Here is a 24,734-nt window from a genome sequence, read left to right as displayed (position 1 = left end):
ATTTCTATTTCTAATCTATCCTGCATGGTGGTAGTTTGATGGTTTAGTCGCTAAGTTGTGTCCAACTCTTACAATCCCATAGACTGCAACCCACCAAACTCCTCTGTCCATGGCATTCTCCAGGTGAGAATACTGGAGTGGGTTGCAATTTCCTTCTCCAGAGGATCTTTCCAACCCAGGAATCAAACCCAGGTCTCCTGCATTGCAGGCAGATTCTTTACTGACTGAACTCTGAGTGAAGTCCTCTATTCTGCATATCACTGACAAATAATCTTCCTGAAAGAAGATCATGTTCCAGTCTGTTTAGTAAAATAAACCATAATCTTTTTAAATAATTTTATTTAGTTTTGTCTGTGCTGGGCCTTTGGTACAGCTCGAGCTCTTCTCTAGGTGCAGTGAGCAGGGACTACTCTCTCGTTGCGGTGCAAGGGCTTCTCATTAGGGTGAGATTCTTGTTGCAGAGTACCTGCTCTAGGGTGCATGGGCTTCAGTTGTTGGGGCTCCCAGGCTCAGTAATTATGGCTTGCGGGCTCTAGAGAACAGGCTCAATACTTGCGGCCCATGGGCTTAGTTGCTCCACAGCATACGGGATCCTCCCTGACCAGGGATTGAACCCATGTTTCCTGCATTGGCAGGTGGATTCTTAACTACTGAGCCACCAGGGAAGCCCCCCAAACTATAATCTTGATGTCACTGCTCTGCTTAATTACCCATGTGATGTTAAGTGCAGGGGTTCTAATTATACTTTTTGCTCAAATCTCTATTTGATGACTCCAAAATAACTTGTTTAAATTTGTCTAATTCATGGAAAGGGAAATTACAAAAGTGCACAGGAAAATGTGGGGGAGTGATGGTTATAATTAATTTGTGATGATGGCTTCATAGATGCCCACGTATGTCAGTATTCATCAAATTGCATATGTTAAATATGTTTAGTTTATTGTATGAAGGTTATACCTCAATAAGGCAGTTGTGAAAAATAAAAAAGGCTTTCTGAAATAGCCATTATGAGGTCGTTTGTGACCTTCACAGGACTGGGTTCTAGAGAGAGTAGTGTAAGGTGAGTATGGAGAAAAGAGAGTGATCTGGGCAGTCAGGGAAGAAAAGGAAATTTATTAAAGCTAAAATGAGCTGGTGACTGGCCCTCAAGAAGAACCAGTGCCCTCCCTTTCTGACAGGGTCCTTCTTATATCCAACCAGTGGAAAATTCTCTGAGAGGGTGGTTAATTTTTAGCCTGCAGCTGGAATCCGGTGGTTGAGTAGCCTTGAGAAAGCAGGCGCCAGAGGAAAAACAGAATATCGCTTGGGCAATGTGATCAGTCTCAAGGGTCACTGTGACTTCATTCTTTGTTTGCAAGGTCAACATAATGAGCCATTTTAACCATGAGCCCCTACATAGGCCCTATCAAGTAGGTCTGTGGACTGAAGATTTATGTCTTCCCAAAACTCATACTCTGAAATCTTAAACCCAATATGACGGTGTTTGGAGGTAGAGTCTTTGGGAAGTAATTAGAGTTAGACTAGGTCATGAGGGTGGTGCCCTCATGATAAGAGGAATGCTCTTATAAAAAGTTGAGAAAACACAGGATTTCTCTGTCGTCTATCCACCGTCTGAAAATATGATGAGAAAATGATCATCTGAAAACCAGGTAGTGGGCTCTCACCAGACATAAATCCACCAGCATCTCAGTCTTGGACTTCTAAAAATGTGAGAAATAAATGTTTCATGTTTAAGTCATCTAGTCTATTTTTTATAGCAGACAAAACAGATTAACAGATATAGAAACCCAACTGCAAGAAGAGTGAGTGCATAGCTAGTACTGGAAGCAAATAATTTGTTAATGAAGTAAAGAAAAAATAGGATAAGAGCTCAGTCAGGCAACAGAACCACAGTTAGAAATTGTTTAATTATAGGAAAGATCTAAGCATGTTTACAGGCTGAGGGGATTGACTCAGTGGGAATAAAATTGAAGGTGTCAGTGAGGAGGTAGTTAATGATGTAGTACAGTCCCAAGGGAGAATGGAAGATCCCACAAAAACTCAGCATCTCCCTCACACAAATAATTGGGAGACAACCCCAGAAATATAAGATACAGATATATCCCCACAAGTCTCCTTAGCAACTTTGAAATCTACTTGGATTTGCCCAGGTGTCTTTAAGACCTATTCTACCTCTGGGATGTTTTCCAAAAATGACTCCAATTTTCAGAAACTTCAGTTTAACACACGATCTTACTAAACTCTTTGAACATAGACTGCTTTTGGGTGATAAAACCCAGTCAAATTTCTCAGCTCTAAACCCAGCTTAGCTAACTTCAGCCACCTTGCTGTACATTTGAAGCAAAGGGTTTTCCACACATTGTTCTCTGAGTTCTTTTCATAGTATCTATTACAGCACAGAATTATTTTCCACTCTCTTTTCTGCCTTACCCAGGATACAATAGGTATCTTAGGGGACATTCTAGTTTTCATGAGAAAAATTCCACATACTATATGTCCATAAATTGAATTCCCCAGAAAATGGAGTTCTGTTCCCCAACGTCCTTTGGATTTCTGGTATCAAAGCATGGATGATGGAACTGAAGCTGCAGGAGATTCAAACTTTCTCCATTTCCTGAAGCATCATCATCAAGGAGCACCATAGAGCTTGAAAAATTTCAGGTCTGCACACCACTGAAGGAAGAGAAATAAAGGAAGGATTAGCCTATGACTTTCATACAAAAGAATGTTCATGAGTTGAAAGGCAGCCAAATAGAATGTGAAAATTTTAGCATATTTAAGTCTGCATTCAGCATCTCGTCTTCATAAAAACATACAATATTAGAGCTGGATAATAACTTCAGTTCAGTTCAGTCACTCAGTCTTGTCCGACTCTTTGCAACCCCATGAATCACAGCATGCCAGGCCTCCCTGTCCATCATCAACTCCCGGAATTCACCCAAACTTACCTCCATCGAGTCAGTGATGCCATCCAGCCATCTCATCCTCTGTCGTCCCCTTCTGCTCCTGCCTCCAATCCCTCCCAGCATCAATCTTTTCCAATGAGTCAACTCTTCGCATGAGGTGGCCAAAGTACTGGAGTTTCAGCTTTAGCATCATTCCTTCCAAAGAATACCCAGGGCTGATCTCCTTTGGAATGGACTGGTTGGATCTCCTTGCAGTCCAAGGGACTCTCAAGAGTCTTCTCCAACACCACAGTTCAAAAGCATCAATTCTTCGGTGCTCAGCTTTCTTCACAGTCCAACTCTCACATCCATTCTTGACCACTGGAAAAACCATAGCCTTGACTAGACAGATCTTTGTTGGCAAAGTAATGTCTCTGCTTTTTAATATGCTATCTAGGTTGGTCATAACTTTTCTTCCAAGGAGTAAGCGTCTTTTAATTTCATGGCTGCAATCACCATCTGCAGTGATTTTGGAGCCCAAAAAAATAAAGTCTGACACTGTTTCCACTGTTTCCCCATCTATTTCCCATGAAGTGATGGGACTGGATGCCATGATCTTAGTTTTCTGAATGTTGAGCTTTAAGCCAACTTTTTCACTCTCCTCTTTCACTTTCATCAAGAGGTCTTTTAGTTCCTCTTCACTCTCTGCCATAAGGGTGGTGTCATCTGCATATCTGAGGTTATTGATATTTCTCCCAGCAATCTTGATTCCAGCTTGTGCTTCTTCCAGCCCAGCATTTCTCATGATGTACTCTGCATATAAGTTAAATAAGCAGGATGACAATATCCAGCCTTGACGTACTCCTTTTCCTATTTGGAACCAGTCTGTTGTTCCATGTCCAGTTCTAGCTGTTGCTTCCTGACCTGCATACAAATTTCTCAAGAGACAGGTCAGGTGGTCTGGTATTCCCATCTCTTTCAGAATTTTTCCACAGTTCATTGTGATCCACATAGTCAAAGGCTTTGGCATAGTCAATAAAGCAGAAATAGATGTTTTTCTGGAACTCTCTCCCTTTTTCCATGATCCAGTGGATGTTGGCAATTTGGTCTCTGGTTCCTCTGCCTTTTCTAAAACCAGCTTGAACATCTGGAAGTTCACAGTTCACATATTGCTGAAGCCTGGCTTGGAGAATTTTGAGCATCACTTTACTAGTGTGTGAGATGAGTGCAATTGTGTGGCAGTTTGAGCATTCTTTGGCATTGCCTTTCTTTGGGATTAGAATGAAAACTGACCTTTTCCAGTCCTGTGGCCACTGCTGAGTTTTCCAAATTTGCTGGCATATTGAGTGCAGCACTTTCACAGCATCATCTTCCAGGCTTTGAAATAGCTCAACTGGAATTCCATCACCTCCACTGACTTCACATTCCAGGATGTCTGGCTCTAGGTCAGTGATCACATCATCGTGATTATCTGGGTCGTGAAGCTCTTTTTTGTACAGTTCTTCTGTGTATTCTTGCCATCTCTTCTTAATATCTTCTGCTTCTGTTAGGTCCATACCATTTCTGTCCTTTATCGAGCCCATCTTTGCATGAAATGTTCCCTTGGTATCTCTAATTTTCTTAGAGTATATTTAATACAACTTTCTGGTTTTATAAACAGAGATACTGAGAGCAAAAAGGTAAAGTCAATCCATCAAAATCACACACGGAGTGAATGGCAGGCTAGAACTCAGATCTCTTGACCATACCAGACTCCAAAACCAGTCACAGTCAGGAGCTCTGTCCTCATCACAACTTTGTTATTTCTAACCTAATTTCAAGAACTCTCACTAAATCCAGTAAGATATTCAGATGAATAAATTAGTGTAACTTTCTCATTACAATCTTCTATGTACTCATCAACATTTCACACAGTAAATTCTGATAAACCCTTCATTTATTGAATATCTACTAAAAACAAGATCTATATTTAATTATAACTAAGTTACCTATTTAAATAACCTAATCAATTTAATTTGAATATATTTGTAATTATGTATACTAACTACTGAAGAAAGCTGAGCACCTAAGAATTGATGATTTTGAACTGTGGTGCTGGAAAAGACTCTTGAGAGTCCCTTGGACTGCAAGGAGATCCAACCAGTCCATCCTAAAGGAGACCAGTCCTGGGTGTTCATTGGAAGGACTGATGCTGAGGCTGAAACTCCAATACTTTGGCCACTTCGTGTGAAGAGTTGACTCATTGGAAAAGACTGTGATGCTGGGAGGGATTGGGGGCAGGAGGAGAAGGGGACGACAGAGGATGAGATGGCTGGATGGCATCACCGACTCGATGGACATGAGTCTGGGTGAATACCAGGAGTTGGTGATGGACACAGAGGCCTGGCTAGCTGCGATTCATGGGGTCGCAAAGAGTCAGACACGACTGAGTGACTGAACTGAACTGATACTAACTACACATATAGTTTTATTAATGCATTTATTTTCATATCTGGAATAGGAAATGGCAACCCACCCTAGTATTCTTGCCTGAGAAATCCCATGGATAGAGGAGCCTGTCAGACACCACTTAGCAACTAAACAACAAGAAGATTTTCACATCAGTCCTATGAAGTATATATTACTATTTTCAATTTCCAGCAGGAAAAATGAAGATTAGAAAAGTTCTGCAAATTTCCAAGATCACTCAGTTAGTAATAGGCAGAATCACGATTTGAAACCAGCTCTTTGTGGTATCAGCTTCTATGCTCTTGCCTCTTCCACACTGCCATTTTCTCCCATATACGCAGCATTATCATTCTTATCTGTAAGTACATGACTTATATTGGAATTAATATTTGTATCAACAAATCCTGTATATGTTTGTCAGTGTCCAGGTGGTAAAACTAATGAAAGAAATTTTTTTAGTTGCTAATGAGTTTGTTTTCAAATCAGTTTGATAATCTGTCTTAGGATAGGAACATGGGAGGGGGTTGGCAGTTCTAGGGAATAGACTAGAATATATACCTTAATTTGCTTCTGTTTCCATGGCTGCTGCAGATAAGCCCTACATAAGTGTTTTTAAAACTATAGATGCTAATTAAAATATATATTATATGTATATATTCAATAGTGTATATAATTTTCAGAGTGATGTCTTTGAGAGTGATGACCACCCCGGGACATTGGTGGTCTCTATTAATAGTGTATTAGTTGTTTAGATACCTCCTGGATGAGGATCAAAAGCATACAGCACAATTGTTATTGCTTATTTGTTAACACTCCTCACTTTATTTACATTTTTATGTGCAATTATATCTCTATAAATAGAGTAATTGCCACATTAACAAGAAAGTGAATGTCTAGCAACCAAACTCATCTAACACCCAGAGAGCAGCTCCATCACATTATTTTCTCCTAATTCTGGTTCTCATCTGTCTTATTCTGGAGGGAGGCAGATCCTTTCATCATGGGAAACCAACTAGAAGTGATGATTCCACAGAGACACAAGGCTTTTTATTTACACTAAAAAGGGAGAGAAAAAGATCCCTCCTCAGGTTCATGGGCTCACTTTGTCCATGGGTGATAAAAATTCCAAACTGAACCAGTTCCTTCATATTCAAGTCCATCCTAAAGGAAATCAACCCTGAATATTCACTGGAAGGACTGATGCTGAAGCTGAAGCTCCAGTACTTTGACCACCTGATGCAAAGAACTGACTCATTGGAAAAGACCCTGATGCTGGGAAAGATTGAAGGCAGGGGAAGAAGGGGTCAACCGAGGAAGAGATGGTTGGATGGCATCATCAACTCAATGGACATGAGTTTGAGCAAACTCCGAGAGATAGTGAAGGACAGGGAAGCCTGTCGTCCATGGTGTTGCAAAGAGTTGGACTCAGCTGAGCGACTGAACAAATCAGGGAAAGGAAGGGATGCAGAGACAAGGGAGGAGCAGTCAAGAAACAATAGCACAGCCTTGGGGACAGGGTCCTGGTTTCCTCTCAAGGGATATACAGAACAGTGTCTTTGAGCTCTTCCACTAGCACCACCTGGGAATTCCCTGCAGAACTAAGTGAAAGTGAAGTCGCTCAGTCGTGTCCGACTCTTCACGACCCCATGGACTACAGCCCACCAGGCCCTCCATCCATGGGATTTTCCAGGCAAGAGTACTGGAGTGGGGAGCCATTGCCTTCTCCGTTAACAGCAGCTAGGCATATTATGTTTACTTGGAGCTGGTATACTTGGTGACAGCCTTAGTGCCCTCAGACATGGCGTGCTTGGCCAGCTCCCCAGGTAGCAGCAAGCGCACGGCGGTGTGGATCTCCCTGGATGTGATAGTCGAGCGCTTGTTGTAATGTGCCAGGCATGATGCCTCGCCAGCGATGCGCTCGAAAATGTCCTTGACGAAGGAGTTCATGATTCCCATGGCCTTGGACGAGATGCCGGTGTCCGGAGGCAGAACTAAAACCCCCAGCAAATAGAAGACTTGATGAAGCTCTCTTCATTCCAGAGAAAATCACAGTTTGCCCATCATCACATTTCCAGATGATCTCTGGACTGAAGGAATCCAGACCCTGCACACACCCTGATCCTGATCAGCAAACTCCGCCTTTCCCCCCAACCCCACCCCCAACTATAGGACTCCTCACAGGTCTCCTGCAACCCCAGGTTGGGACACAGTTTTGAGGGCACTAGCCTATTGTGGCCCCCTTTGCCTGGCAAAGCTATAAAGCTATCCTTTTCTACTTCACCCAAAACTCTTGTCCCTGAGATTCAATAATATAATGGTTTTCAGAGGTCGAATTTTAGGCTACAAAACCTAGAGCAAGTTTCTCTACAAAGTGAACATGTGCTTTTGAAACTGGTCATAGTTTTGTGTCACAGAGCCTATTCCCACCGGTGTTGGGGGGGAAGGAAGCAGAGATACATCTAAGCATGCTTGCATTGTTTTTGAAGTCCAATTTTTGACAACTTAGGTCAGAATATAATCTCTAAAATCTTTATAATTTCTAAAAGCTACAATTTAAAATCATAGGATGTTGTTAAAACTTGAAAGATTCTAATCCATCTCATTTTCTTCGTCATCCTTCTCCTAAGCACTTTACAGAAAACGAAAGCCAGATTTAATCTGATGGATTTTTAGAGTAATATTGGCTGTGTGGCGGTGGTGGAGCTGATAGTGGTATATACGTGAAAGAGAAAGAAGGAGAAGGAGAATAAATGACAGAGAGCTAGACAAACTACACCTATGAATGAGAAGGTCAGCCTGTATATAATTAGTCTGAAATTTGTGAAGCTAATAAAGAATAAATTCTCATTTCTATAACAATGAATGAGATGAATGATTTCACCTCTTCTGTAGAAAAGGCAGTAACATCCTATGTCCCATAAAATAATATGAAGTTCCACTTCTTCATTTATCTGACCTGATGTTTATATCTTATCATCTCACTATCATATACAATCAAGCAAATTCCAATTATATATTAAGTTTTCAAAAACATTCATTAAGATTTGAACACGTGTGAACTAAACTGGAAGAAAAGCAACACAAAATATAACATATTCTATTGTCCATATCATAACATTAAACAACAAAGGTTTTTAAATTCAGCATCAGTATGGATGTAATGGCTGGAGCTCTAGCAGCCATCTTGGGCAACATGGATAAGGTCCACAGATGGTGAATCAGAGTTCTAGATGTGAGACAGGACAGGGGCATGACACTGACAATGACAATAAACACAACTGAAGACACAACATAAACTGCTTAGAACCAACCATGTCCAAGATAATGGATGAATTCTAATTTCTCCACATTGCACCAATACTAGTTATTGTCTGTTTTATTATCGCCATCCCAGTGGGTTTGAAGTGTTATCTTATAGTTTTGATACATCTTTCCCTGATGACTAAACATGATGGGCATCATTTCATGTGCCATTTGTATATCTCTTCTATAGAAATATCTATTCGGATCCTTTGCCCATTTTTAATTAGATTATTTTTCCTTTCATTATTGAGTTCTAAGAGTTCTTTGTATACTCTAGATACAAATCCCATGTCAGATATATGACTTGCAAATATTTCTCCCATTTTGTAGGTTGCCTTTCATTTTATTTTATTGATGGTGTCTTCTGAAACACAAAAACTTTTTAATTTTAAAGAAATCCAATGTATCTATTTTATTTCTTTTTTTGTGTGTGTGTGTGTGTGCTTTTGGTGTCATTTCTAAGAATCCATTGCTAAATCCAAGATCATGAAGATTTACTCCTGTGTTTTCTTCTAAGAGTTTCATAGTTTTAACTTTTCCATTTAGGTTTTTGGTTTATTTTGAGTTAATTTTTGTATATGATATGAGGTGGGGGTCTGACTTCAGTCTTTTGTATATAGATATCTAGTTATCCTAGAATCATTTGTCAAAGAGACTATTGTTTCCCTCACTGAAAGGTCCTGGCACCTTTGCTGAAAATTGGTTGACTATAGATGTATGAGCTTATGTCTGGACTCTCAGTTCTATCCCATTGACCTACATGTTTATTCTTACACCATTAACCCACTGATTTGATTACTCTGACTTTGCAAGAAGAGTTGAAATCTGATAATGTGAGTCTTCCAACTTCATTTTTCTTTTTCAAGATTATTTTGGCTGTTCTGTGTTCCTTACAATTCCACATGAACTTTAGGATTTACTTTTCAATTTCTAGATAGAATTGCATTGAGTTTGTCAACTATTTTGAGTAGTATTGCCATCTTAACAAAAGTCCTCAAATCCATGAACACATGATGTCTTTACATTTATTGAAATTTTTAATTTTGCTCAGCAATGTTTTGTAGTTTTCAGTGTACAAGTCTTGTACTTCCTTGGTTAAATATTTTACTAAACATTTTTATACTATTACACATGAAATTATTTTCTTAATTTCACTTCCCCCTTCTTTTTTTTCTCATTTTCCTTGTTGTCCTCAGTTGATTTCAGAGAGAAAGTTAATAGGCAGATAAGTCTTTATTCTGCATCTTCCATGTCTAACTTTTCAAAGCTAACATTTGTTGAGAGTTTAATGTTCTTTTTGTTCAGTTGTGTCTGACTCTTTGTGACTCCATGGAGTGCATGCAGCACGCCAGGCTTCCCTGTCCTTCACTATCAACCTAAGTTTGCTCAGATTCATGTTCACTGAGTCAATGATGCTATCTAACCATCTCATCCTCTGATGCCCTCTTCTCCTTTTGCCTTCAATCCTTCCCAGCATGAGAGTCTTTTCCAAAGAGTCAGCATCAATTCACATCAATTGCCCAGAGTATTGGCGTTTCATCATCAATCCTTCCAATAAATATTGTGGGTTGATTTCCTTTAGGATTGACTGATTTGATCTCCTTGCAGTCCAAGGGACTCTCAAAAGTCTTCTTCAGCACCACAATTTAAAGGCATCAATTCTTGGGTGCTCAGCCTTCTTTGAAAGCTTAGTATGTGCTGAGATTTTACATTCGTTAACTATTCATCTTAACTACAAGCCCATGATAGGCATTATTATTACACCCAGTTTGCACATGAGGAAACTAAAGTGGAAAAGCATTAAGTAATATGCTCAAGGTCACACTGAGAGTAAATGGTGGAGTCAGGGCTTGGATCCACATTTTGATCACATTTGACTCTTATCATGGTGCTAGTTTTTATTTTAACATTTAGCTATAGTCTCCCTCCTATGTCTCCCTTCTGGAGTTAATACTGAATAAATACCCAAGGTAGCAAACCATAGTACCAAGGGCCAGATTGAGAGTATAGATGTATACTGCGTGTCTAATGTAATGGATTTTAAATGTTTTCTTTCAGTTAACAATGTTTTTTAATTGGGTTATTTTTCAAGCATCTCAAGATTTCCACCTCCTTTTGATCTAGCGGTACTGGACCTACATGCCCACGTAGCAATGGTTAGTTTTTTTAAGTAGTGGCCATTCATTTTAGAAGACACATTCACTCTCTGGTTCACCATAGTCCCTACTCTTGATTCATTTATATTACCTGCCTGGCCACTGATGCATATGAAGCATCTGAACTTGTAACCCTTTGTCTAATCTCTCCTTAATAGGAGAAACTTCAAAATATTTTTTACCATTAACTCTGTGAACCTTTGTAGGAAATCACTTTTTACGTTGCCTAATTTCCAACTCCTTCATCATTCTGGTTTCCCCCAGTAGAATTTCAGAATTTGTAAGTAAACTGATGGGGAAACATTCTCCTTTTGGACTGTGAAAGATTAATTTATGACATACAAATTGTATGCTGCGGCTGCTGCTAAGTCGCTTCAGTCGTGTCCAACTCTGTGCGACCCCACAGACGGCAGCCCAACAGGCTCCACCGTCCCTGGGATTCTCCAGGCAAGAATACTGGAGTGGGTTGGCATTTCCTTCTCCAATGCATGAAAGTGAAAAGTGAAAGTGAAGTTGCTCAGTCGTGTCCAACTCTCAGCGACCTCATGGACTGCAGCCCACCAGGCTCCTCCATCCATGGGATTTTCCAGGCAAGAGTACTGGAGTGGGGTGCCATTGAATTGTATAGGATCACGTATATTTTCCACTAGAATTACTTGGGAACTTGCTAGACATATACATTCTCAGGCCCCACCTTAGATGTACTGAATCAGAACTCTGTGTTTTAACACGTCCTCCAGTTAATTCAAATGCATGCTAAAATTTGAGATCCACTGTTCTAGACTGCTGTTTAAAAAAAAAAAAACAAAAAAAAGCCTAACTAACAAATACATATTTTGAACTCAGTTCCAGAATCAATCCTGACTCCAAACACACATCCTCTTTTTCATTTTGTTTTATTGTCTCCTTGGCCAGCAGTCAGTACTTAATTTGCTAATAATCACAAATCTTCATCCAGTGTATCCATTATAGAAATACGGAAAAGATTGATATCAAACTAATTATCTGTGGCTTCATGGTTAAAATTTCTAACTTTTTTGAACTATAAGATAGCTTCCAATTCTACAATAATCTCACATGTACCTTATTTTCCAGGATTTTTCAAAGATAACCTTCCCCACCTAAAACATGTTCCTCTGCAAGCAATAAGATCTATTCTGGGACCTCCTTACAACCTATTCTGGTAGCCTTCTTTTAAGTTAATAATGAGCAACTCCATTGATTTGAAAAATCTTACTTCTGTACATAGTGCATGTGCGACGACTTTACACTATTACAGGTTCATATGACTAAACATCACACAACATCAAGTGAATACCTCCAGGTTTATCATCAACAAGTAGCAACTGCATTAACAAAACACCCATTGCTTAGTCTGAACTCTGTATATTTAGTTAGCCTTCTGGAAAAAACATCAGAGAAAACTGTCCTGGAGTCTCAGTGAAGAGCTCCTTGTCAGAGACTATTTACTGACACAACAATAAAATCTCAAGGTGTTTATCCTTGGAGTCCTGCTTCCTGAAAAGACATATCAGTTTCTTATGACTCTGGAAATTAATTCTGTTGAGACCTCAAATTGAGGAGTTTTATCAATTTCTCCAGAAACTAATGACTGCAGAAATGAGTGGCTTCTTCCCAAAGCAAGAGAACAGGTACTAATTGCTGAAGTAAAGAAACGTCTACAAAAGAAAACTCAGTTGTGTCTATTCTTTGTGACTCCATGGACAGTAGCCTGTCAGGCTTCTCTGCCACTCATTATCAGAGAAATGCAAATCAAAACCACAATGAGGTACCATTTCACGCCAGTCAGAATGGCTGCGATCCAAAAGTCTACAAGCAATAAATGCTGGAGAGGGTGTGGAGAAAAGGGAACCCTCTTACACTGTTGGTGGGAATGCAAACTAGTACAGCCACTACGGAGAACAGTGTGGAGATTTCTTAAAAAATTGGAAATAGACCTGCCATACGACCCAGCAATCCCACTGCTGGGCATATACACCAAGGAAACCAGAACTGAAAGAGACACATGTACCCCAATGTTCATCGCTGTTTATAATAGCCAGGACATGGAAGCAACCTAGATGTCCATCAGCAGACAAATGGATAAGAAAGCTGTGGTACATATACAATGGAGTATTACTCAGCCATTAGAAAGAATACATTTGAATCAGTTCTAATGAGGTGGATGAAACTGGAGCCTATTATACAGAGTGAAGTAAGTCAGAAAGAAAAACACCAATACAGTATACCAATGCATATATATGGAATTTAGAAAGATGGTAACAATAACCCTCTATGAGAGACAGCAAAAGAGACACAGACGTATAGAGCAGTCTTTTGGACTCTGTGGGAGAGGGCGAGGGTGGGATGATTTGGGAGAATGGCATTGAAACATGTATATTATCATATGTGAAACAAATCACCAGTCCAGGTTCAATGCATGATACAGGATGCTCGGGGCTGGTGCACTGGGATGACCCAGAGAGATGGTATGGGGAGGGAGGTGGGAGGGGGTTTCAGGATAGGGAACACGTGTAGACCCATGGCAGATTCATGTTGATGTATGACAAAACCAATACAATATAGTAAAGTAAAAAAAATAATAAATAAAAATATTATTTTATAAGTAACAAAAAAAGAAAATAAATAAATAAAACAAAATCAAACATCAAAAAAAAAAAAAAAAAGAAAACTCAGTTATGTCGATTCTTTGTGACCCCATGGACAGTAGCCCGTCAGGCTCCTCTGTCCATGGGATTTTCCAGGCAAGAACACTTGAGTGGGTTTCCATGCCCTCCTCCAGGGGATCTTCCCACCCAGGGATCGAATCCAGGTTTCCCACTTTTCAGGCGGATTCTTTACCAGCTGAGCCACCAGGGAAGGCACCAAAGAAAACAATAACATTAATTATCTGATTCTTCACCCTTTTTCTTTTCCTTTGCTCTATCACTAATCTTGTTTATTATTGTATTCTAATCCCTTCTATTTCTTGACTAACAGGTTTATCAACGTGATCTCTCGTATCTTCATAATGTTGATGGTCTTCTACCACTTAGGGAAAAAACATAATTCTCCTATGTGTCTTTCTCAGACCACAATTATAGGTTCAACTGATTACCAGATTTGTAATCCCTCAGCTAATCTTACTGACAAAAACATAATAGCTGTTCCTTTAAACACTTCAGAAAGTAAATTTCCTTCTACATATCTGCTATCATACTTGTCTTTTTTTTCCTTAATATAGTTTATTTATTTTATTTGGTTGCATTGGGTCTTAGTTACAGCATGTGGGATCTAGTTCCCTGACCAGGGATCAAACCCAGGCCCTCTCCATTGGCAGCACAGAATCTTAACCATGGACTACCCAAGAAATCCTTCGTACTTAGGTTTTTCTCACATAATTAGTCTCAAGTTTTGGTCTTGTAAAAATTCGATTTTGACAACAGAATCTTCTTCTGGAGTCATTATAATCCTAACCACAAAAGTAATTGATCAGAAATGGAAGCTAATATTGGGTCTATCTTTGAGGTAATACTCAGTTTGTTCTGAGTATTATAAAACTAAGACCTTCCAGCTTATTTTGCAGGGGTTGTTTAACGCCACTTTTTTAAAAATCTACCTTCCTTAAGATGAACCGAAAATTGTCTCACTCCTGTTGAGTTGAATAATGCTTATCTTCCCAATAGAGTCTCTGTCTTACGGAGTCAATACCATTTATGAAAATACAACTTATGCTTTGGAATCCCAAAAGTCAGTTTCAATTCATTAGCTAGAGTTTTCATGGATAAACACATAACTCAATTTTCTCTTAGCTAGACAAGAAAAACTTTATGCTACAGCAAACTCTTCCTGATAAATCTATATAAATAATAGGTGGTCAAGTAAAACAGTTTATGAGTAAGCTAGATAAAAGCCTCTGGCTCTCTAGAAAAGACCAACTTGTCATTTGGTTAAGTTTCTATTGCCTGAGTTTAATCACCTAAGCTCTTGTCCTCAGGATTTATTACAAGGACTAATAATTATCCTATTCCTGGCAATTGCCTGTGTTGCCATTAACCAGTGTTGTTATTGCTGTTTAGCAGTTATAAGTTGTGTCCAACTCTTTTGCAACCCCATGGGCTGTAGCCTGCCAGGCTCCTCTGTCCATGGGATTTCCCAGGCAAGAATACTAGAGTGGGTTGCATTTTCTTCTCCAGGGGATCTTCCCAACCCAGGAATTAAACTCATGTCTCTTATACCTCCTGCACTGCAGATGGATTTTCTACCACTGACCCAACAGGGGAAACCCATTAATCAGTGTATACTGTTAATATTCTTATATGTTATTGCAAATGCACTGTCATGTTAAAAATTCAACTATGACTGTATGGAAGAAATTAACACAACATTGTAAATCAACTACACTTCAATAAAATTTTTAAATTATTGCCGGCTGATTTAGTGATTTTAGTAGAGGGTCAGTAACTTTTCAGAAGTGACCATGTCACTTTGATCTTTTTAAATGGAGAGAATAGAATGGCAAGTAGGAAAGAGTCAAGGAATACCAAAGAATCAGTGAAGCCAAAGAATAATAAAAAATTATCTCTTCCCTATACCTATGAAAAAATTCTATTTAACTTAATAAGCAACTCTTAAAATTGAGATATAATTAACACATAACATTATATTAGTTTCAGATATACAATTAATGATTTAATGTTTGTGTATGATTCAAAATGATCATCACAATAACATCCATCACCATACATAGGTACAATATTTTGTGTGTGTGAGGAGAACTTTTAAGATCTACTCTCTTGGCAACTACAGTCACCATGCTATGCTTTGTATCCCCATAAATTATTTATTTTACAGCTGGAAGTTCATACTTTTCAACCCCCTTCACCCCATTTTGCCCACTCTCCACTCACCGCTTATGACAACTGCCAATCTATTCTCTGTTTCTCTGAGATCATTTTTTTGTTTTTTTGGTTTGGGGGTTTTTGTTTGGTTGGTTGGTTGGTTGATTGGTTGAGTTTCTTTTTATTCAGATTCAACATATAAATGAACAAGCAACACTTTTAAGTACACATCTCCTAGAGGTGGTAAGATAAAAGTTATTGCTCCTTTATAAATGAATCCACATGAAGTAAGAGACTAAACACTGGATTCAACAGCAGATTGCCTGTGTTCCAGCCCTGGTTCAGGGGCTTACCCGACGTGTGAACTCTGTGAAAATCACTTGACATCAAGTCCAATTTTTCTATAGTGCTCTCTTCCTTACAGGGGTGCTGTGAAGACCAAATAAACAATAACCATGAAGGAGTTTTTCAAACGCTGAAGTGCAGTTCAAGTTTAAACAATTGCTTTCATTTATTCTGTGAAGGAAATAGGGACACACAATTTTGGAGCATAAGGGATTTTCAGGGATGGAAAGCCTGAGTGGAATAATCTATGTGGCTGTCTGTGTACAGTCAGAGGGAAGTAGCAGGCCAGGGGAGAGGATTACAAGAGAAATAGAAATTATAAAGATTTTGAAGATTAATTTCTCAACCTTGCATTTTACCAATAACTGATAATAGTAACTGGCCTACAATCAATTGAACATCATTTTCTATATTGCTCTTGGTGTATTATGCCTGTGATAAAGTATCTCAATTCCAAATGTTCAGAAGATTAGCGTGGTCTGCATCTCTCTCTTCCTCATGTATACACTGATTGCCAAAGTAACAATACAAGTCCTGTGTTAGCCAAGAAGCATTATCTGTAAGTTCTGAAAGCACTGGGTTTTTCAATATAGTCAAGTCTGGCCTCTGATTAGTGGTAATGAATCCAACAAGAAAACTGGGGAAAAGGAACCCAAGCCACAAGACCGAATTTTCAGTCACTTCTAATCCTTTTCCTCTTTTACCATCTTCTCTTCCACATGGAGGGTCAGCTAAATGCTTGCTCCTAGCTCCATACCCTTTATTTTGGACATCCTAATCACAAAACTCTTCAATCTTGAAATTCAAAGTATAACCTTCATCCCTCCGCTTTGGATTCTTCTTTTACTACTGTGTAATACCAAACATGTATCTAAGCAGAGAAAGCAAAATGGGAATTAGAGCAAGAGATTCTAAATTTTCTTTATCTAAAGTAATGAATACGTGATGGGGGGAGGGGGGATTGGCTAATTAGTGGTGGCTTTTGGGTTTGTTTCTTTGAATTATATGTCATATAATTATATTAATGTAGATAACACTTTGTAAAGATTTTAAGAGCTCTAAAAATAAGTTACCATTTTTATTCATATTTAATGGATGAGAAAAGGAGGCCTCCAGGTTAAATAACTTACCCAAATTTACACTTAGAATGTTGTAATCTGTATTCAAGCAATCTGACTCTAGAATTCCAACACTTGACCTCTCTGCAGAGAACTGATTAAATTTTTAACTCCATTGTCCATTCCTCAGCTGTATGTTTTTTATGGATTAAAAAAACCGGAAAGCCCCTAACCTAATACTTAGCACATAGTATCCATCCATCGCCTCTCAGTCGTGTTCGACTCTTTGCAATCCCATGGACTGTAGTCCTTCAAGCTCCTCTATCCGTGGGATTTCCCAGGCAAGACTATTGCAGTGGGTTGGCATTTCCTCCTCCAGGGGGTCTTCCCTACCCAAGAATTGAAGCCGTATCTCCTATATCTCCTGCATAGCAGGCGAATTCTTTACCACTTGAGCCATCCGGGAGCACACAGTAAGTAATCGCTAAAATAATAGTTCATTTAATCACATGTTAACACGTCCTAAAGATTTAGGTGTTAGTCCTGCTTTCTCATTAAATGCCCTTAGTGATGACTGCAAAGCCCATAACTTCAGTCCCCACAGAGTTAACTTTTTCTAACTGGTGACTAGGGGAAGCTGATGTCATTGCTTAAGAGTTCCCATGAAGTCTACATAAGTCAGGTAGAACACCACCAACACTGCAGCTGCCCTTCGCAGCTGCTTGCTATCTCTACAGATTTCCCTTCAGTACTTGAAGGTAGCATAACCCACCTAAAACTAGCAAGACAAACTTTCTACCTAGAGAGTGTGCTGCAAAGAACACAAGTTGCTTCAGTTACACTGGTTCTGAACAGTTAGGTCGAGTTTTGTGTAGACATGTCCTGGTAAACTAGTGGGCCTGCAAAAGAGGTTGGAGTGGCTTTCCATCCCTTCTGCTCATCACTACAGCCTGACAAAGTACAAACAAGATATCATGCTTATACCACATAGTCAACTGACTGAAAACCAATTCCAGAAAATCTTAGAGCAGAGCTGTATTCTCTACACATTGAAAAGCATGATAATAATGTAGGTACAAAGGTCTGATTTTGCAGAAATGCTGAAGTACCTCTGGTAAAATATCACCAAATATATCTACTGTGACTTATTGCCAAAAACTGTGAATAAGAACCAAGGGAACTTCAAGGGCTCTGATCTTCCTTGTAAAAAAGTCAAGGTAAGTGGGGCTATTTGATTAGTCAAACTTAAAAATAAATTTCTATTTCTACTGGAAAATAATACTCTCTTTTTTTGGCAACTGTTTTATTAAGTCAGATGGAATTGCATGTACATTCAGAGGCATAGCACTTGAATATTTATGTGAAAATTCACAACTGATAAATCATTCCACAGTTGACTTGGCAGTTCAGGAGGACTGCGCACAGTATTGTTCAATCTTTTAAAACCCATGCCTCCTTTTTAAAAAAATTTCTAATGATTATTTTTTAATTTATTTATTTTTATTTGAATGGTAATTGCTTTACAACACTGTTTGTTTCTGCTATACATCAACATGAATCAGCTGTAGGTCTACATATTTCCCCTCTCTCTTGAACCTCCCTCTCACCTCCCAATCCATCCCACCCCTCTAGCTCGTCACAAAGTACCAGAAAATAATACTCTTAATATTGAAAATACAAGACTAACAATTCAGTTCTTTTTGGAGGTGCTGAGAACGTCAGAAACAAGCCAAGGTGAGTTTTATAGACTTTTTCATTTTTTTATGTCTCTGCTTTTAATTGTTTTTTCCTGTTTTCCTGAAATGTATGCAATAGGCACTAGATTTTTGATGTGTGAATCATACTTTTGATATAAGCTAATAACAAATTCCTACTATGATTGAACACATCCATTTCTCAAAACATTTTTTCCTGTGGCTCCACAGAAATAGGAAAAAAAAAACGATGGCAATGGGAAAAGTTTAGTTAAAAATGAATATCCATATCATCTGGTGAGGGAACAGTCTTTATTTCAAACCTAGTTCTCAGACTGCACATTCTTCTCTATCTGTGCTGGTAAAATTTTTCTTATTGATTTTAAAATAAACCCCTGGCTCCATTCTTGGCTAGTTCTTCAGCTTTCAATTTTGCAATTATCCTTTTAGAACGTAATAAATTGTAAAGATAACATATAAATCATCAAACATTTAAAATAGTTTTCTGGAGGAAAAACTTTAAGTGGACACTCTAAGAAAAAGTTTTAAATAGTAAAATCAATCCATAGCTATTAAGATGTAACTGTAAATATTAATTCAAGCACTAGATACTGTGTAATGATGACTGAAAGACTTCTCTGCCCTCCAAAATACCATCCTTGTGACAGATCTGCTTTGCTAGTTCCTTGATTTGACACTGCCATTAGTCTTTCCTCTGATACAGACAACAAAAAAAGGCATTGTCTGCAGCAGAGCATCATAATGAGGCATAGGAAATATTTGAGAAGAAAGGGCAATGGAGTAGAAGAGAAATGCTTCCTCTATTCTCTTTTCATAAGCAGTGTGAAGTGATTCATTTGACTGACAGAAAGCCTGATCTTGAGGACAAAATAAAGAACCTGTAGTCATCAAGGAAGAAAGCAGGATAGGATGAGATAATCATGCGTGCTCAGTGGTGTCCAACTCTTTGCCACCCCATGGACTGTAGCCAGGCTTCTCTGTCCATGGGATTTCCCAGCAAGAATACTAGAGTGGGTTGCCATTTCCTCCTCCAGGGGATCTTTCTGCTCTGGGATTGAATTAGTGTCTCCTATGTCTCCTGCATTGACAGGCAGATACTTTACCACTGCACCACCCGGGATAGGATAATAATACCTGAGGAACCAGGAGAACAGCTTACTTGGGTGGGCCATCCCTGAAAGGCTACACTTCCAGGCAGTGGCACATGAGAGGCAAGCCTGAGAAAAGAGGCTTCCCACAGATGCCCACCCAACCTGCCCCATGAACCTAGGAGAGTAAAAGAGAGGTTGTCACTGAGACATACTGTACTTTATACCACCATTATGTCAATTACCACAAAAATTCAGATCAGAGAGATAGTAAAGAAAGTCTGGACCAAAAGTCAGGAGGCCCAAGCTCTAGACCCAGTTATTACTGCAGTTTTTTATAAACTTGGGCCAGTTGCTTTACCTCTCTGTGTTTTGTTTTATCTATTTATTAAAAAAAAAAAAAAGATTAGGTAAACTCTCAGATCCCATTAAGAACTGAGACCTTGTGACTCTATATAATATATACATTTCTTTTTTTAATATTTGTTTATTAATTTAAGACCACCAGGTCTTAGTTGCAGCATGTGGGACCTAATTCTCTGACAGGAATCGAACCTGGGCCCCCTGCAGTGGGAATGTGGAGTCTTAGCCACTGGACCACCAGGAAAGTCCCAATATATACATTTTTTACTAAATTAGTGATGCTTGGGTCAAAAGTAGGCTAATCTTTTTTAAAAGCAACTACTGTTGATTTACCATGGTCCAGTAAGTCAGATGAGAGTTGGAATTTAAAAGAACTGAGGATAATCTAGCCAAAACAGTGATGCTGTTAGGCCTGGACTTTGACCTCCAGATTAAGAATGAGCAAGTCTGTCCGCAACTCAGAGGTGGAGAAGAAGCAAGCCTCCCTGCACCCTCTCTAGATTTCCCAAGTTTTCCTGGTTCTATCCAGCCTCCTCTAAAGTATTGTTCAAAGAACATCTCAGCCACATTGCCAGCAGCTTGGTGAAAATCTTCTGCCTTCTGAAATCTAGATCACTGAAATTACAGTCTCAGGGTATGATGGCAGAGCAAACAAGGAAGTAAGGGTGTGGGTTAGTGAACATGTGGTCAACAGGACAATAAAGAAAACTATGTTCGAGGTCAGAATTTGTATAACCCTGGAAAAATTACTTATTGAGGTTAAGAAGAACCTTCATTTCTTCTCCTATAAAACTGTAACCTAAAGCTAAACACTGATATTTTATACAATAAGGGAGAAATAAGTTATTTGATTTCTCCCTACCTGATGAGAAGAACTGACTCATTTGAAAAGACCCTGATGCTGGGAAAGACTAAGGGCAGGAGAAGGGGACGACAGAGGATGAGATGGTTGGATGCCATCACCGACACAATGGACATGGGTTTGGGTGGACTCCGGGAGTTGGTGATGGACAGGGAGGCCTGGCATGCTGTGGTTCATGGAGGCGCAAAGAGTCGGACACGACTGGTGACTGAACTGAACTGAACTGTCAAAGATTGTCTTACATCTTAGTGAATCAATTTTTTCTAAAATTGATTTTGCTCCAAAAGTGTGTGTTTAGCAACTACTATGTGTCCAGCATAATTTAAGATGCTGAATGGGGATTTTAAAATGAGATACGTCACTAGAAATTATAGATGGAGAGAAGTCATAAACACAGAAGAACCTAAATGGCCAAATGATTGATGCAGATATTAAGTGGTTTTTTATTTCTAATTTTTGACAGGAGTGTCCAACAGTGAGAATGGAAGAGGCTGTTCTACTCAATCAAACAACTGTAGTGACATATTTTCGGCTCAGAGGTTTATCTATCAATCAGAATGTGCAGATGGCTGCATTTGCCATGTTCCTTGTTTTCTATGTCCTGACACTGATTGGAAACATCCTCATCGTCATAACTATTATCGATGACCATCATCTCCATACCCCCATGTATTTCTTTCTCAGCAACCTATCCTTTATCGATGTGTGCCACTCCACTGTCACTGTCCCCAAGATGCTGATAGACACCTGGTCAGAGGAGAAGCTCATCTCCTTTGATGCCTGTGTAACTCAGATGTTCTTCCTGCACCTCTTCGCCTGCACAGAGATCTTTCTCCTCACTGTCATGGCTTATGATGGGTATGTGGCTATTTGCAAGCCCCTGCAGTACATGACAGTGATGAGCTGGAAAGTGTGTGTGCTGCTGGTTGTGGCCCTCTGGACAGGGGGTACCATCCACTCCATAGCGCTGACCTCGCTCACCATCAAGCTGCCCTACTGTGATCCTGATGAGATAGACAATTTCTTCTGTGATGTGCCTCAGGTGATCAAACTGGCCTGCACTGATACCCACATCATTGAGATGCTCATCGTCTCCAACAGTGGGCTGATCTCCGTGGTCTGTTTTGTGGTCCTTGTGGTGTCCTACGCAGTCATCCTGGTGAGTCTGAGGCAGCAAATCTCAGAAGGCCGGCGGAAGGCCCTGTCCACCTGTGCAGCCCACCTCACTGTGGTCACACTCTTTCTGGGACACTGCATCTTCATCTATTCCCGTCCATCCACCAGCCTCCCAGAGGACAAGGTGGTGTCTGTGTTTTTCACCGCTGTCACACCCCTGCTGAACCCTATCATCTACACCCTTCGGAATGAAGACATGAAAAATGCCTTGAACAAGTTAATGGGGAGGGTGAAGGGAAGAGAAAAAAAATGAAAATGTCTAAGCCCTTATGGTGCTTGGAGTTCCAATTAAGGAAATGCCTAGCAAAGATATGTTACAAGCCACATTTATCAAACTATATGACTTGTGAAACTATATTCCAGTCCAATATCTGACAATCATAGCAATTACTACGATTTTTAAATCTTCCACAGGCTGGAAATTGTTCTAGGCATTGTGCAATTACTTAATTCTTACAACAACCCTGTGAGGTATGTATAAGCTTGTTTACACATGAAGAAGCCAAAGCTCAAAAAAGCAAACGGCGTGCCCAAGGTCACCCAGCTAGGAAATGATGAAGGTAGGATGTTAAGCCAAATGTATCAACACAAACATGTTATTTTCCTTACATCATGGTTCCTATCCCTGCTTTTGTGTTAGGCTGATAACCAAAGTCTAAACAAATGTTCAGATTTCTGGGCAGCACTTGCCAACATCATTCACTCATACACTTGCCTCAATAGCTTTGCAAACACTTGTAAAGCAGACAAAGTAACTTTGCAAATGACTTCAGTAATGCAGAAGGAAGACTTTGAACCACTGAAGTTGATATCCTCAAGTGTTCAGGAAAAACTCTTCCATTAAGACAATACAATGGGGATATCTTATTATCCATTCATCTGACAAATATTTACCGAGCATCTATTATGTGCTGAGTACTAGGTTAGTAATCATAAATAAAATACATAGTCCTCCTTTTATGCTGTTTAGAGTTTAGTGAAAATAGAAGACAAAAATATGTGGGAAGAGAATTTGGGGAAGAATGGATACATGCATATGTATTGCTGAGTCCCTTAGTGTTCAACTGAAACTATCACAACATTGTCTGTTAATCAGCTATACTCCAATACAAAATAAAAAGGTTTTTAAAAAAAGAAAACAAAATATAAGCAAATTTCAATTACAGATCATGACAAATGCCATGAAATACAATGATGTTAGAGAGTTATGGAAGAGACTGTCTCTAGATTGCTTGGTTAAGAAGGGCCTCTCTGAGGAAATGCCATTTACACTAAAATCTGGAAGATGAAAAAAGAGCCAACCACAAGAAAAGAAAGGTGATGAACTCTCTAGGCAGAGGAAATGGCAGATGTAAAGATCGATGTTTAGAAAGAACTTGGCCTGTTCCAAGAAATAAAAGACCAATGTGGACACCACCCTATGGCAGAAAGTGAAGAGGAACTAAAAAGCCTCTTGATGAAAGTAAAAGTGGAGAGTGAAAAAGTTGGCTTCAAGCTCAACATTCAGAAAACTAACATCATGGCATCTGGTCCCATAACTTCATGGGAAATAGATGGGGAAACAGTGGAAATAGTGTCAGACTTTATCTTTTTGGGCTTCAAAATCACTGCGGATGGTGACTGCAGCCATGAAATTAAAAGACGCTTACTCCTTGGAAGGAGAGTTGTGACCAACCTGGATAGCATGTTCAAAAGCAGAGACATTACTTTGCCAACAAAAATCTGTCTAGTCAAGGCTATGGTTTTTCCTGTGGTCATGTATGGATGTGAGAGTTGGACTGAGAAGAGAGCTGAGCACCAAAGAATTGATGCTTTTGAACTGTGGTGTTGGAGAAGACTCTTGAGAGTCCCTTAGACTGCAAGGAGATCCAACCAGTCCATTCTAAAAGAGATCAGCCCTGGTTGTTCTTTGGAAGGAATGATGCTAAAGCTGAAACTCTAGTACTTTGGCCACCTTATGTGAAGAGTTGACTCATTGGAAAAGACCCTGATGCTGGGAGGGATTGGGGGCGGGAGGAGAAGGGGACGACAGCGGATGAGATGGCTGGATGGCATCACCGACTCGATGGACGTGAGTTTGAGTGAACTCCGGGAGTTGGTGATGGACAGGGAGGCCTGGTGTGCTGCAATTCATGGGGTCACAAAGAGTCAGACACGACTGAGTGACTGAACTGAACTGAATTGACAAAAATTGAATATATTTAAAGTGTACAACATGATAATTTCATTATTACCACAATCAATTCTAATTAACACATCCGTCACCTCACACAGTTACCATGCATCTGCCTGTCTGTCTGGTGAGGATACTTAGGATCTGCTCTCTCAACAATTTTCAAGTATACAATAGAGTATTATTAACTATTGTTATCGTGCTATACATTAAATCCCCAGAACTTATTTATCTTACAACTGAAAGTTTGGCTGAATTATTTTCTGAAGGCAATAGAAGAGAATCCATTTCCTTCCCTTTTTCAGTTTCTAGAGACCACCC

At 39.5% G+C, this 24,734-nt stretch overlaps 1 protein-coding gene and 1 long non-coding RNA gene across 2 annotated transcripts; one reads left to right on the top strand and one right to left on the bottom strand.

The window, feature by feature from the left end:
• Positions 1-1,889: 1,889 nt before the first annotated feature.
• Positions 1,890-16,067, bottom strand: LOC123328126. The gene is made up of 2 exons (XR_006542937.2): positions 15,987-16,067; positions 1,890-2,673 (listed from the first exon to the last, which is right to left on the bottom strand). It is a non-coding gene; the product is annotated as an uncharacterized LOC123328126 (long non-coding RNA).
• A 5,478-nt stretch (positions 16,068-21,545) lies between these two features.
• LOC102389731 (olfactory receptor 4E1) lies at positions 21,546-22,595 on the top strand. Its single transcript, XM_006053959.4, has one exon. The coding sequence runs from the start codon at positions 21,546-21,548 to the stop codon at positions 22,491-22,493; it is 948 nt and encodes a 315-aa protein (XP_006054021.2). The 3' UTR covers positions 22,494-22,595.
• The last annotated feature ends 2,139 nt before the right edge of the window (positions 22,596-24,734 follow it).

The sequence above is a fragment of the Bubalus bubalis genome, chromosome 11 (genome assembly GCF_019923935.1).
Source record: "Bubalus bubalis isolate 160015118507 breed Murrah chromosome 11, NDDB_SH_1, whole genome shotgun sequence".
Taxonomy (NCBI): domain Eukaryota; kingdom Metazoa; phylum Chordata; class Mammalia; order Artiodactyla; family Bovidae; genus Bubalus; species Bubalus bubalis.
This window is presented reverse-complemented; position numbering and strand designations above follow the sequence as displayed.